At 37.7% G+C, this 16,349-nt stretch overlaps 1 protein-coding gene across 2 annotated transcripts in view; it reads left to right on the top strand.

Moving 5' to 3' along the window:
• The first annotated feature begins 301 nt into the window (after positions 1–301).
• The window catches only part of LOC129255615 (probable inactive tRNA-specific adenosine deaminase-like protein 3), a 30,082-nt gene continuing 14,034 nt past the window's right edge, over positions 302–16,349 (top strand). Inside the window, exons 1-8 of one of the 2 annotated variants that reach the window (XM_064102248.1) lie at positions 302–669; positions 7,189–7,275; positions 9,344–9,398; positions 11,165–11,253; positions 12,103–12,310; positions 12,979–13,090; positions 15,228–15,390; positions 15,992–16,091. In XM_064102248.1, the coding sequence (XP_063958318.1) occupies positions 531–669; positions 7,189–7,275; positions 9,344–9,398; positions 11,165–11,253; positions 12,103–12,310; positions 12,979–13,090; positions 15,228–15,390; positions 15,992–16,091 (953 nt within the window). In that variant the 5' untranslated portion in view covers positions 302–530. The remainder of the gene's footprint in view (positions 670–7,188; positions 7,276–9,343; positions 9,399–11,164; positions 11,254–12,102; positions 12,311–12,978; positions 13,091–15,227; positions 15,391–15,991; positions 16,092–16,349) is intronic. The other variant, XM_064102249.1, reaches the window with a different exon arrangement.

The raw sequence follows: 16,349 nt of genomic DNA, 5'->3' as shown, positions 1-16,349 counted from the left end.
CTCTTTTTATTTCTTTTAAAAAATCATACGGGGTATATCGCGCCTTCAGCCCCCCCCCCCCCGGATCGGCGCCTGGTTATGAAGCATTCTATCCAATTAAAAAACACAATTGTCAAAATGGGAGTGCACGAATAATGACGTGGACAGTTTTATTTGTTTTCATAATTATATTGAAAATGAAAGGGGAAAACGAATGACGGTATGCTATGTCCCACTAGCTACCGAAACAAAACACCCCCAAATATTTTGTGTCATGAATCCACCCATATCTTACATCGTAGTCTTTTTGTTCGTCATGTTCAGTTTTATGCACGCGCGTCAACCCCATATTGCTGCTTGCACGTAAAGCTCGAAGATCTCTACCTGAATGCGAGCCCAGCGCACCTTGGCCTACCCGATGACGCGACGCGTCCGGCCCGGCCGCGCCGGCGCCCCGCTGGCCGCGGCGTAGTATCCGTGCGATTACTCCTCGCAAAGATACCCTACGAGTAGCTAGCTGCTGCTTGTTATACTAATTACTAGTCAATGGTATGGAGGCCAACAATGGAGGCCCTGGATCGATTCGATCATCAGCAACGATTGCACATCATGATCATCATCATCCAATAATTAAGAAGAGAAGAGTGTGTGAATCCAAACTTAAGGTCGACGAATTCGAAGAAGGTACCGGTAAGGCGGTATGGATAATGGAACGATGAAGGGGGGTGGGGGGGGGGGTAGTCTGGAGCCTCCTGGAGAGTAAATATCAGGGGCCGATTTTCCGGGGGGGGGGGGGCACTCGACCAAAAACGTAGTGGGTATGTGCCGCGGGCGAGACAAAAAACGGGCGCCAATGTTTGTGTTTGGTTTGTTTGAAGCTACCATATGATTGTATAAATATTAGCCGGCATGTTCAGCCTAGGCCTTGTTGAATAAAGGTGTTCATTTTGCATCCCAATCTGATGTGGTAATTTCTCCCTTTTTATTGTCGTGGTGTCAGCGCTAGGTTCGTTCCCTGCCACATAGGAATTTTTAGGCCAAAACTGGGTCACGCATCGACAGTTTAGGACTATAGCTGTAGTGATTTTTGCAATTTGAACTGGCTGATTCATCCCTCCATCAGCGTTAGCGACACACAGGTAACGCTTTGATAATGATAGCCTCACGTATAGTACGATACGATGACGCAGTCAGCGGAAGCGCCCGCACAGTTGCGCAGGTTGAGTCGGTACGAGACTCCCGAATCCTTCCTAGAGTGGAAGCGTAGTTTAATGATGAATTTGTGTTCATATACTGATTTTTTGCCTTTTCTATCGGAGAGTATTTCATGGCAAAGGAAGTCGAAGGCAAATACCGTACGGGGTTTTGTTGACGATTCCTTTGACGTTGCTGGCGGTAAGACAGCCGCTCAGAAAGTTGTGGTTTTGGAACTCATGCTGGGGCAAATTTCAGCTTCTTGCCCGATTATCGCCAGAGGTTCTATTGTAAATAAGTCCACTTCACTTGCAGACATATGGGATCTTGTTTGCATACATTTTGGTTTCGACAGACAAATGCTAGCCAATGACAATTATCAATATCATGTCAGTCAAACTCAAAATCTTGATTGTTGTGAAGATGAGTTGAATGACAATGAATTGAGACATGATGCAGGACGTGAGAAAAATAATGTCAGTGAGTTGAGATGTGATGAAGGAAGTGATGAAAATAAACACGAAGACAACGTCAATGATAATGAGTTCAGATGTAATGATAGAATTAGAAGTGATCAAAATAAACATGAAGTCAATGTGTTCAGATGTGATGAAAATAAACTTGAAGACAATGTCAATGATAATGAGTTGAGATTCGTTGAAGGATGTGATGAAAATAAACACGAAGACAATGATATTGAGTTGAGATGTGATGAAGGAAGTGATGTAAATAAACATGAAGACAATGTCAATGATAATGAGTTGAGATGTGATGTAGGAAGTGATGAAAATAAACATGAAGACAATGTTAATGATGAGTTGAGATCTGATGATGGAAGTGATGAAAATAAACGTAAAGACAATGCCAAGGAGTTTAGCTTTGTACATGCAGACGAAGGTGGTATCCCCAGTCGTGATGTTGATGACATTGCTTTGCGAGAAGATGGAAGAAGTAGTCATGACGTGTTTCATTATGGTTGTAACATTGGAGTGACAGGTGATTGGAGTAGGCCTGTTCACACTAGCGATTCTTCGAGGTTTAGCGTTGAGTTAGATGGGTCTAGAGCTATATCGTCCGGAGATTTAGATTTAACCGACCTTGTAACACATTCTGTTAATCTTGATGGTTGCGCTGCTGAGTTGTCGGCAATGCATGTAGCTAATGATGATCATGGTTCTCACAATGATGTGGTATGTAATCCGGGTATTCCTACCGATGATGATTGTTTATCGGAGCCTGATCGTTTCCAAGGTCATGAACTCACTGTTGGACTGGGATGTGATCCCCCTTCACTTGATATGTTATCAGGCACTTGCACACTTGGTGCGAGTAAAGATCAGTTGAATTTCTGTGATGTTGTTGATAGCAATGTTCGCTATGTTGGTTCATCAGAGAGAGATGAAACGTGCAAAGACTTGTCAGTTATCCCTGGCAGTACTCCTGGTTTCCAGATTGTGCCAACTTCTACCTGCATTGACGGGGCTGATAGGCTCTTGCGCTCTGATACACTGTTCACTCATCACACGCCCGAACAGTGCATGCACCATTCACATACAGGCACTCGTTTTCGATTCACACATTCGAACGATAGGCTAGCCGTTCTCGATCTCGCTATCGGCCAAACTAACAATACCTCTGTTCGGTTCGCATGTTCGAATGATAGAATAGCCGTTCTCGATCTCGCTCTCGGCCAAACTAACAATACCTCCGTTCGGTTCGCATGTTCGAATGATAGAATAGCCGTTCTCGATCTCGCTATCGGCCAAACTAACAATACCTCCGTTCGGTTCGCATGTACGAATGATAGAATAGCCGGTCTCGCTATCAGCCAAGCGAGCAGTACCTCCGTTGACATGACAACACATCAACTGCGCCTGTATATGCTCGAGCCATCGTCTCACATTCAGTTATCTCCAGTTAACCCAACTAGAGCCATTGATCCAGGTGCTGATCGGAAGTTCACCATGGACTGCTTTGAGCAAAGTACCATCCCTGATCTACGTCAGGATCCACCACATTCTCTTCAGCTTGAGGATGCCCTGGTCCCCCAAGGACACCCCCCAGATGTCCATATTTACCAACATGGTGTTGTTCACTCCAGCTCTTTTGTGGTTGATGCCATAGCCACCACTGTCCAGGATGAGGAATTCCAATGTCCTCTAGACCGATACCATGATGACTCCACCTACCAGCCTGTGAGGGATACCGCCTCTGATGTGATCCCCAGCCTGGGTACAGTTCTTATGAGTACCAACATCTCGGTTCCCATGGGTCGACCCCCCGACGTCCAACGTGTTCGCGATGTCTCCACTTCATGTACCAGTGGAACTGCCCGAGATTGTCATCACACCACCCTCAAGATGGGCCCTACTACAGGAATTTTGATGGCCTCACTACGACTCGCCTATGGACTTTCGCGACCTTGGGTCCCCATGGCCGCTGCTCTATATGATCCTCGAGGTAACCCCTCATCGCTACTTGGTCTGCTTCGGAACAACACCTGTTGTCCAGACATAGGTCCAGACATAGGCCCAGACATAGGTCGCTTTGCTAGCTATGCGCCGGATATTACCCCACCTCCCCCGGCCCCTCCACACCCCCAGCCTGTCCCCTGCATCAGTGTTTTTAGTTAGCAGCAGCCGGTCACATTGCATTCTACGCCGCAAGAATTGTTGGACTATTTTTACTGTTTTCACTTGACCGCTGTTACTCTTTTTTCGAACATTCGCAGTTATTGACTATATTGATGGTGATTTATTCCTTGTCGATTTGTAATCTTTGTCTTTGTATATTTATGACAGTGTTTTTGTTGGTTTTTTTATCATGTTTAATGTTAATGCCATAACCACATGATCTGTTAGTATTTTAGACATGTTTTAATCTTGTCCAGTTTGATGTCGTTTTTTTTATTTTTACCAGTTGGTGGTGCAGTGGGCCTCCAGTTGTACACATATAGTTTAATTTCTGTACAGTTATTTATGTTGGTTATTTTTGTCATACATTTTGTTATTTTTTTTTACAATAGCCAAGGGTACTCGTGTAAGTTTTTATTGGACTTAACACTGACCAGTGAAGTTGTGTAAAAAAAATTGTAAATATTCCTTGAGTGAGATATTTTTGTTTGTTATGATTGTGCTATTGTTATTTTGGGATACTGATGTAAGCCGTAAGCTTATTACATAATGGAATTTTATGCTATTGTTTTGTTTAATACTGATAGTTTAGATTTTAACTCTTGATTTTTATTGTTGACAGGTTTATGTACATGAAGGCCTCATTTGTGATATTTCCAGTATATTTGATCGCACCTTTTCGCTCCATGGTGTAGCTGTTTTCATGTGCATAATTTGTGTTTATGCCTTTTAGATTTGGTTTTACTTGTTTTTTAGCTTGTATACGCCCTGTTACAGGTACCTGTTTTGTATTGTTCCTTACAATTATGATATACAGGTGGCACAACAGTGCATATCATAGTTAAGATGTGTTTCAGCTTGTTTACACGGTTTATCAGTGTAGGTCAAGTGGAAGAGAGAACTGTTTTTCACGACATGCCTGAATTTTACGGTTTTGAATTTTGGTTTATGGTTACTGTGTATAATTTGTTTTTATTAAGAGGGATAGTAATATGGATCATCATTTTTTTAACTATTGGAAGGAATAACTTTTGATTCGGATTTATTGGTTGACTATTGTGTTTACCTGTAATGGCACGCTGTTATGGAAATGTGAGTAGATATTGGTCAATTTAGAAATACCTTATAGATGTATTTTTTTTAAGCATATGTTTGGCCTTTGTGTAATTTTTTTTGTGGTCATGCACGGTAAGAAGTTGATGGACGAAGAAGCATTTGTATATTGGTTGTTGTAGGTATTGTTTGTTCATTTAACGTTAATGAACAGTTTACATGCCTTTAAACTTGCATATTTATATTAGCTATTGCCTTTTGTAGTATACTAGTCTAACTAGAGTTATGCAGATACGTGTATTGTATTTTTTTTACTTGATTGTGTAGGTTTGTTGTTTAACATGTTCATGGCCATACATGCAGTGTTGTTACATACTAGTTTGTGCTTTTTATGCAGATTTCTAGTGAAATACTTGAACTATTTTAGATACTCGAATCATGCGATTTGTAGGGTTGTTTAGTCCAGAATGTAGTGCTTGTAATTCGGTGCAGCACAGTGTTTGGGTAATTCGCTTTCCATAGATGAAGATGGAAGAAAGAAGAATGTATTACGCCAATGTTTGTGTTTGGTTTGTTTGAAGCTACCATATGATTGTATAAATATTAGCCGGCATGTTCAGCCTAGGCCTTGTTGAATAAAGGTGTTCATTTTGCATCCCAATCTGATGTGGTAATTTCTCCCTTTTTATTGTCGGGGGGCCTTGGAGCGGGCTTATTGTAAAACTAAAGGAGGGTCCTCGGAACGACAAACGTTTGTGAAAACGGGGGTCCTTGGATTGGGTCGCCTGCGTGTGATTGCGTGTATTCATCCCTATGGAACGGGCATACGTGCATGCAGCTAGCCCGGCGGCCCGGGTGCGCAAGCGCTGATGCGATGGTCGGACAGCGCTCTGCGGCCGCTTTTCACCAAAATTGCGGCTCATTGTAGCAGATCAATAGTAATACGGCTGGAACGTCATAACGGAAAATATGCGAAGCTTTGGAGCGGATTTCTTTCTTCTTTTTTCTCAATAAGAAGAAAATGATATGCTTTGGAGCGGCTTTCTTTGTTCTTTTTCTCAATAAGACTAAAAATGCTATGCCTTGGAACGGAAATTTGAGTGTAAAAATGGGGGTCCCCTCCGCGGCACATACCCACTATGCAATATATACTGAGTGCCCCCCCCCCCCCCCGGGGGCCGATTACATGAAAGGGTCTTTTGTTAGCTAGCATTTAAATCAATTTGTATAAAATTTCATGATATCACATCATTTTGTAAGCAAAGGCAAAGCTGTAAGTGTAATAGACTTTGTTTACTTTAACGGATAAAGTGTTTGCAGGTAATTTATTTCGAATGTGTTTCACATGGCGCATCATAACAAATGGGCGACATGAAAGACGGTTCTTGCAAAGACCCGTTCTTGCAATCGGCCCCAGTCTACTACGTAGGCTTACTCTCCATGGATGGAGCCTGGGAGGACGGGATGCCATAGGCCCACACAAACCGAGTATTTTGGAGACAAAGTCAATGTTGCTCCAAAATGCTTGTTTTTTCTTTAAAGGGATGGTCCAGGTTGGAAATATTTATATCTCAATAAATAAAGTAAAATTCACAGAGCAAAATGCTGAAAATTTGATCAAAATTGGATAACAAAGTTATTGAATTTTTAAAGATTTGCATTATTCCGGTGAAAAAGTTCTAGGCAATTTCTTTATGAATATTTATTAGGTGGGCTGATGATGTCATATCCCCACTTATTCTTTTGTATTGTATTATATGAAATTAGGTTTATTCAAAAAAATTTTATCAAGAACTAAAACAATCGGATTGACAACTGATTAAGTGCATTAGTTATTTATTGCTGCAACTTATTTCATCATAATGGAGACACATCATTTACACATTTATGAAAAAATGAAACAATTATGATTTATGTACCGGTAATGAGATAAGGAAAGTGGGGATGTGACATCATCAGCCCACCTAATGAATATTCATGGCGATGTGCATATAACTATTTTCACAAAATATTGCTTAACTTTAAAATTCAATAACTTCGTTATTTGTTATCTGATTTTGATGAAATTTTCAGCATTTTGCTTTGTGAATTTTACTCTATATATTGAGATATAGATATCTCCAGCCTGGACCATCCCTTTAAAGGGATGGTCCGGGCTAAAAATATTTATATCTTCAATTCACTGAGCAAAATGCTGAAAATTTCATCAAAATCGGATAACAAATAATAAAGTAATTGAAGTCAACTAGAGTTTCAAATCTTGGTGGAAATGTATTCCTATTATGAAGCCAACAACGTCATGTACTTTGTTTATCATTTTTTTGTACAGATTCAAGACTGAAAAGCACTCAGAAGGAAGAAAACATGAGGATTATACCAGTTCTACCTGATCATGTTTCAGCGCCAGTTCCCTTGGGTATCTATCAATCCATGTCATTTTATCTATTCATATGTAGTACAAACAATTCTTCTGTAGGATATTTTTCCTAACTAATGAAAAAATATTACATACCAATTCCATCGTGAATTTGAGGAAGAAATATTACACTTTTCTTTTAAAACATGCAGCCACGTTTAATGAACTGTCCGAAGTATTCATCGACCTTGGTATGCTTCTGTCTACAGCACAGAATACAAATGTAGGATGTCAACATTTTTTTTATTAAAGGTCAAGTCCACCCCAGGAAATGCTGACTTGAATAAATAGAGAAAAATCAAACTAGCATAGTGCTGAAAATTTCATCAAAATCGGATGTAAAATAAGAAAGTTATGACATTTTAAAATTTATTATTCACAAAATAGTGAAAAGCACAACTTGGTGAGTCAGTCGATGATGTCCACCACTCACTATTTTTTTTTTATTGTTCGAATTATACAATATTTCATTTTTTATAGATTTTACAATAAGGACCAACTTGACTGAACCATATAGTATTAAACAATTAATTCCACATGTTCAGGGAAGAATTAATCGTATCACTTGACAATGAGAAGAAAATTAGAATATTTCATATAATAAAATACAAAAGAAATAGTGAGTGGATGACATCATAGTCTCCTCATTTGCATACCAGCCAGGATGTGCATATAAATGTTTTGTGAAATTAAGCGAAACTTTAAAATGTCATAACTTTCTTATTTTACATCCGATTTAGATAGGTGGTTTGAATCATATTTGACTCAAAGAAAACAGAGAGTAGTAATAAACGGGTTAGAGTCTTCAGTTCATGAGCCTTGTATAGGCGTACCCCAAGGTTCAGTGGTAGGTCCGCTGTTATTTACCATGTTCTCATCTCCTTTATATGATGTGATAGCGTATAATGGATTATCTAGGATGTGTTATGCTGATGACACACAAGTATATGTTTCTTTTAAACCATGTAACATTGATGATGCAATCTCCCAAGTAGAAAAATGTATAAGAGAGATCAAACAGTGGTCCACAGCAAATGGTCTGAAATTGAATGATCAGAAAACAGAGATTTTACATCTGTCATCTCGTTTTCGCAGAAGTATGAGACTTCCAGTTGTTAAGTTTGATACATGATCAATTATGCCCACGTCAACAGCCAGAAACCTAGGTGTGATATTTGATGAAAATATGGTCATGAACAAGTTTGTTGCTGCAAAATGTAAATCAGCATCTTTTGCTCTATGTAAATTTGGTAGAGTTTGGCAATTCTTAGATGCAAAGACTACCAAGCAGCTTGTCCAGGCTCTTGTAATATGTCATTTAGATTACTGCAATAGTTTACTCTATAGGATGCCCGATTCCCAAATTAACAAATTACAAGTAATTCAAAACTCTGCAGCACGACTAGTCTTCCGTACTAAAAAATATTTCCACATCACACCTGTCTTAAAATTACTACATTGGCTCCCAGTCCAGTCACGTGTAATATTAAATTACTGCTTGTAACTTATCAGTGCCTCCACGCAATGGCTCCAAAATATCTTATTGATTGTTCAGTTAAGTATGTGCCATCTCGTAATCTTCGATCAGCTCAAAAGGATCTTTTAAATTGTCCTTGTGTTCAGACCAAGTTTTATGGAGAACGATCCTTTGCCCACGCTGCCCCTTCACTTTGGAATACCACCCCATCATATGTAAAGAACTCTTCTCCACCCAAGTTTAAATCCACTTTGAAAACATGTTTATTCAAAAAGACTTTTAAATGAGTTAGTGCCACAATTTTCCAGCAAATTTCTTATTTTTTTTCTTTGCCTTTTCTGTCTCCTTTAAAAGCGCATAGGGACGCATTTGGCAGTGATATGCGCTATATAAGCATGTTGGTATTATTATTATTATTATGAAATTTTCAGTGTTATGCTTGTTGGATTTTTCTCTTTTTATTTGGATCGACTTTTTGTTGGGGTGGACTTGTCCTTTAAATTAGCCGCCCTTACAATTAAAGATCAGCCTAATTGTGAATTAGTGTACCGGTATCTCTTTTTTTCTTCTATCATTCCTATGATACTACAGTTTCTGTGTATGCTGCAGCCATTCTGGACAAGAAAAAGACAAGCTTCATACTCAGGTATTGCTATTGTAATTATTTTTTGGTTTTATTGTCTCACCTGCATAGCAGAGTGAGACTATAGGCGCCGCTTTTCCGACGGCGGCGGCGACGGCGGCGGCGGCGTCAACACCAAATCTTAACCTGAGGTTAAGTTTTTGAAATGACAGCATAACTTAGAAAGTATATGGACCTAGTTCATGAAACTCGGCCATAAGGTTAATCAAGTATTACTGAACATCCTGCCTGAGTTTCATGTCACATGACCAAGGTCAAAGGTCATTTAGGGTCAATGAACTTAGACCATGTTGGGGGAATCAACATCAAAATCTTAACCTAAGGTTAAGTTTTTGAAATGTCATCATAACTTAGAAAATATATGGACCTAGTTCATGAAACTTATACATAAGGTTAATCAAGTATCACTGAACATCCTGCATGAGTTTCACGTCACATGACCAAGGTCAAAGGTCATTTAGGGTCAATGAACTTTGGCCGAATTGGGGGTATCTGTTGAATTACCATCATAACTTTGAAAGTTTATGGATCTGATTCATGAAACTTGGACATAATAGTAATCAAGTATTACTGAACATCCTGTGCAAGTTTCAGGTCACATGATCAAGGTCAAAGGTCATTTAGGGTCAATGAACTTTGGCCAAATTGGGGTATTTGTTGAATTACAGCCATAAATTTGAAAGTGTGTTGGTCTAGTTCATAAAACTTGGACATAATAGTAATCAAGTATCACTGAACATCCTGTGCGAGTTTCAGGTCACATGATCAAGGTCAAAGGTCATGTAAGGTCAAAGAACTTTGGCCACGTTGGGGGTATTTGTTGAATTGCCATCATATCTCTATAAGTGTATTGGTCTAGTTCATAAAACGTGGAAATAAGAGTAACCAAGTATCACTGAACATCTTGTGCGAGTTATAGTAGTTTTCAAAATCAGCACTGCTGCTATATTGAATCGCGTGATGCAGGTGAGACGGCCAGAGGCATTCCACTTGTTAATTAAGAATGCTCCTCTTGTATTCTATAATTTTTTGACCTGTTGGTCCTACTGACTGGCATACATTCGTAATTCCGAAGCTTCGTTATTCCGAAGGTTCGGATATTCCGAAGGTTCGTTATCCCAGAGGTTCATATTTCCGAAGGTTCGTAATTCCGAAGGTTTGTTAATCCGAAAACGAAATGATTAACGAATCTTATTTCGTTTTCGGACTAACGAACCTTCGGAACAACGAACCTTATTTTGTTTTCGGATTAACGAACCTTCGGAACAACAAACCTTATTTCGTTTTCGGATTATCGAACCTTCTGAATAACGAACCTTCGGAATAACGCCACAAATGTTCGGATTAACGAACCCTTTTATGTTTTCGGATTAACGAACATCGAGGTATAGGCAATTTACGTGTTTCGGAATTACGAACCTTCGGAATAAAGAACCTTCGGAATTACGAAGTGTAACCCTACTGACTGTGGGCCTTTGATCCCCACTTGTAATTCTACTTTCATACTTACCTGTAATACTTTGTACTCTCCTGAGTCTCCTCATACTTGCACTGGTACATACTGAATTCCAAGACATAGCTTCGGAAGGCTTATTTCCTTGCCTTGAATTACAATGATTTTTGGGCAAGGCAACTTTTCAAAAAATTGAAAACTAAAGAAGGGGACAAAACTGTCAAAAGCCACCAGAGACCAATCATTATGGGCACTCAAATGAATATGTTGTTTGACTAAAAACAAGATTGATTATTCATTAATTATCATTATCTAGGAAACTTTCAGATGTATATCCTTTAGAGGGTCTGTCACACATCAAACGAGTACGCAAGCAGACAATTAAGAATGGAAGTGATAATAAAGGTAAATGTGTCATGATTAATCTGCAAAGGCACTACTTTAGATCTCACGATGGTGGTGTCCTGCGTTCATTAAATATTATTATTGAAAGTCAACTTTATGCTCGAATCGTTATTTTGTATTCATTATATATTATGATTGTATTGTTTATGTTATGGATTATATTGCATATAATTATGTCACATTTAATATTGTAATATTTTGAACACAGCAATAAAAGCAAATAAACAAACAAGATCAGAGTCCCCTATTACCTTTCCTCCATTTAGCTATCTGTTTCTTGTGATAACTTAAATATGTGTGATGGATCAACTTTAAACTCAATTCCTGTAGTACATGTATGATGGAAGGACAATTATCTGCTTGGTCTTGGGGTATCAAGGTCCAATGTCTTGGGTTAGAGAGGTTTTTTGGAAGTCACCCATTAAAAAAAAAACAATAGCTGTTTGATGGTCAACTTCAACTTGACTCATTAACCTATTATACTATATCCTCAAGAAATGTGAATTTAACTTTGAAAATTATATCTGTATAAAGTAACACACATTAGAACACTCGATTAGAATTAAACTATACATTATTATTTAGGGGATTAATTCTTGCAAAATAGAATGATGAATTTTACTTAAGAAGTACATTGTAAGTGGAAAACATCATTGAAAACATTGAGATTTGAATTGTTTTGTCTGGGGTAGTTACAGATCATCCTTTCGGAAACCAATGAATTTTTGGCTAATTGAATTATTATCCTACTTATGTTATCAAGAATATAGATTGAATGAAGTAGATTATACTTTCATGTACCTAAATCCAAAAAAAGTAAAATGTTATTACAATTTGTTTCCATCCCAGATGAGTTACAGGTCATCCTTTGTGAGAGCAATAAGGTCACATTGCCCATCATAGATAAATCATCTTCAGTGATTGTGGATGGTGACATCAACAAAGAACTTTTAGGAGACCCTTTCATTGCATACATTCCTAGAGTTGCTCCTCAGACCAAAGCTCAATTTGCAGAGGCATCCAAATACTGGCCTACCGCATATCATGAAGACAAAGAGTAAGTGATTTCCTTCACTCAACGATGATTGGTATGTTCCTGATCCGATGTTGCAACTATATTCAAAGCTGCAACAATGATTGATCAGGAAACCCCTTGTTACTGGTGTTTCACTTAAATTTCCAGTCATTATTTACCTTGATTTTGTACAAAATACATATGTATGGGTGTATATTGGCCAAAAACAGTAACACAGTCCTTCTTTTCTCATTCCAAGTACAACTTTTACCAAAGAACTCCGTATTATAAAAAGTTCAAGCTACCCCCACCCCCTTCTTCGGTCCTGAGTACAAGCTCATGCTGATAATCAGAAATGGCTTTTACCATAATTACAGTTTATATGAAGTCAATACAGTATGACAACACCAGGTTCTCTGAGAATTCATGTTTTGTGAAATGATTCATATGGAATAGCCAAGTGCAGTTGACCAGTAAAACTGTATGAAATTTGATTTTCATCATCAAGACAGTTTACTTTCTGTATGTCATATTTAGTCGAGATGAATTCCTGATCTCAGAATTATGTACCTGTAAATCTAATAATTAACCTCATTTTAATTCACCTTTGAAATTCAAGCGTTACTCAAAGTTGTACTTTGTTGTGATTATTTTGTGAAAATGATGCAATTGATCTTCCTTTTGATATGTCTATTACTGATTTCCGACAGACTCAGCAGACTTCTTTCCGGAGAAAACTTTTCATCATCAGACAGGGAAAGTGTTTACAAAAATATTCTAAAAGCTATAAGAAAAGCTGACGAAGCTACAATAAATGGGAAGGTAGGAAAGGTCATATTTATTTGAATCATAATTTAGTATTTGCAGACTGCAGTCACCCTTAACCCTAAAAGGACTACTCTATTTGAGATGTATTGAGGACTGGGGGAGGGGCCATGATTGCTTACCCCCTTCCCCCCGTTTCTGATCTTGGCCGCAGTTCACACAATCTCGCCAAAATCAGAGGTCATCTTTGAACTTTTATGTATGGATTTCAACAGCAAATTATGAAAGCCAAATATTTCCTTATTTGATTTTATAATATTTTTATCCTTGTGATTTCATCTTTTTTTCCTTTTTTTTCAATTAGAATCATCACTGTTCATTTAACAAATAAACATAGCCCTAAATTAGTTAAGCAGACCAATTAGAAAGTAAAGTAATAACCTTTTTAAGAATTTCATATCCCATTGAATTTGTACATAAATGAGCTATATTTGGCATAACATCTCATAAAAAGTCATGACATGTTGCAATGCTTTACCTGTAGGTCACGAGAATGGTCTCAAAAGTTGCATGAGACTTCAAAGAAAGAAGTCAGAAAATTTAACGGCACTATCTTTGTCTGTTTCTGAATGATCATGCGAGGCGTTGGGGGGGGGGAGGGGGGGCATGATTGTCCCCTCTTAGTCCTGTTCGGGTTAACAGTTCTGGTCATGATAGTGTACCCCCTCCCTTTTCATATGTTAAATGAGATCATGGTTTTGGAATTTATGAATGAGCAGAAGTGCAATTACGTGAATTGTATATCATGCTGTCATTTTATTTTTATAATGTGTGATGTAAATTACATCACTCTGCTACATTGTTTTATATCTTCATTTATAAGCCAGAATTTTTTTCTGAGAAGCCTGTTTTTGCTTCATAGATTTCTCTTTCTCGCCCAACTTTACCGGTACTGCAGAACATTTTAGAAACGTCATTCCGATATATCAAACGCTTTATAAAAGCGGATTATTATTATTATCTTGTGATATTCATTTGGTGAGATAACATACTGATACATTTAATTTCAGTTTGGATTTTGTAACCCTTTGGTCACAATTTGATATCAAGGTAATACACATTTCCTTCAGACCATAGCCAGGGTTATCTCAGACGCAAGGCTCATTCAATTCTTTGCTCAGTTTGTTGCATTATTTCAGCAACAAACCTTTCTTCAGGGTAGAGTCTGTTATGTAGAGGGCTACAACTTTTTTACCTTAACGTTCTGAAACAAAATGTTGTGTAGCAAACTAATTGAGTATTTTGATAAAGTTTCTAAACAGAATACTAGTGTCCTGTCTGCAATGCTTTTTTTTAATGCCATTTTGTTATGACATTTGCAACAAAGCATTATTTAATAGAGCCCTATTGTGTTTATTGCATACTTCATGTGAGTTTACTTGCACAGATAATTAGACCAGCTTTCCACTTCTAAAAAATCTTGATAATCTGACTAGAAAACTCCATACAATAATGTAAAAAAGAAAAGAGGGTAACTTTCTACCTAGCCCCAGTGTCTTCAATAAAAGCTCCTCTATTACATAGGTGCTATGAGTCATAGCTCCTAACAGTGAACCTGAACCTGGGTATTGTTCATTAGGAAGGTTATTGATTTCCCCCCTCTTTCTCTCTTTCAGTTGACTTCCTGGGTATCTGAGTTATCTTTATGAGGATGTATTGAGGGTTTTACTTTGAAGAACAACAGGCTTACATTAAGTATCCCAAATCATGTGTAAATCAGATACAGTGAATGTAAACTAGATGAATGAACTGTGATATCATGCTCTTTCTACTTGAAAGGTTAAAAATATGGAATGAATGCATATTCAACCATTTAATTCAATCATGTCACGTATCATATGCAGAACGTTACATTCCTAGTATTGGAAATTTAAAAAATGAAATACTGGAAACCCCAGTCATTACAGGGCAAAGGGGCATTATATGGGAAATATGTGGTTGTGTTACAAGAAAGCGAATGAAACATGTCTATGGGTGTGTAATGGTGCGAACAAAAGACACAGAGTCAAGAGCATTCTCACAAATAATTTGGAGTTAACATTCTTATCATATCACAATATGCATTATGTATAATCTACATGTTAAGCCAAGGTTTATAAGTACCGTAATTGTATTGTTTGTGTATTCATTGTAGGAAGCTATAGGTGCATTGATTGTAGATCCAACATCTGATACCACGCTGGCAATGACATCGTCCATACCGGGCAAGGGGGAAAACCCTCTCCAGCATGCTGTAATGAAGTGCATTGACCTTGTGGCTCATAGTCAAGGTGGAGGAGCCTGGCCTATTTGTCAAGGTAGTATTCATCCCTTTACATTGTTATCTTTATGGAAAGTTCAAATTTGAAACTGTTATGAATCATCCAACAAGTTTATGGTATTGGTTTACAAATTACTTTGATTCATGTTGTAGATGATACTGTTCACATGGATGAAAAAACACCCGGGATGAAAAAAACATCAAATTTGTGCAGACCCTTTCACGATATCTTAAATTTGTCCATAATAGACTGAAAAACCATAATTTACTATATGTCCAATGGAGATTAATATAACACATGTTAGTGTATGGAATGAAATGAAGACGGTGTTCGTAGACTCCCTTTATATTTCACTTTTTTGAGCACTTTAATGATTTTCAAGTGGCATTTTTCTAGGCTTCAAGTTTATAGTATATCATAGACACAGGTGACAAGTGGGACCTTGCAGCTCAGATCTTTGAAAGTCAAATCAATGTTTACTTAATGCCTTTAATCTATATTCATGACTTCATTTTCTATTTGAATGATTTATTCTTCTCTTTTTCTCAATGCATATTTGAATGAATGGCTGTGCAAATGATTTTTTGTATCATTTTCTCCCCTATACTACTACTACTTACATTACTTTCCTTAATAGAGAGCCATTTTGTTTCACTGGATAGTATGTGCAACTCTGATGAAACACCATATCTGTGCACAGGATTTGACCTGTATGTTACACAAGAACCATGTATAATGTAAGTAACAATTTCATTGTATGCTTGAGAGAAATAAACTTCTAGTAAAATCAACCAAAAGACAATAAAAAGAAGATCAAATGGTTGTTGAAATCCAACAAACAATGAAAAAGTAAGTGTTGAATGATAACAATATGCATATTTATATGGTGCTGAAAGTATTGTTTCTTAGTGCTGCATACTATTACCTTGGCTTTACCATAGTTTCTCTTATTGGGCGCTTGAGTACTAAAACCACAAAGGGAATTTTAAATTCAT

Source organism: Lytechinus pictus, chromosome 7 (genome assembly GCF_037042905.1).
Source record: "Lytechinus pictus isolate F3 Inbred chromosome 7, Lp3.0, whole genome shotgun sequence".
Taxonomy (NCBI): Eukaryota; Metazoa; Echinodermata; class Echinoidea; order Temnopleuroida; family Toxopneustidae; genus Lytechinus; species Lytechinus pictus.
Note: the sequence above shows the minus strand (reverse complement) of the source record. Positions and strands in the feature narration are given on the sequence as shown.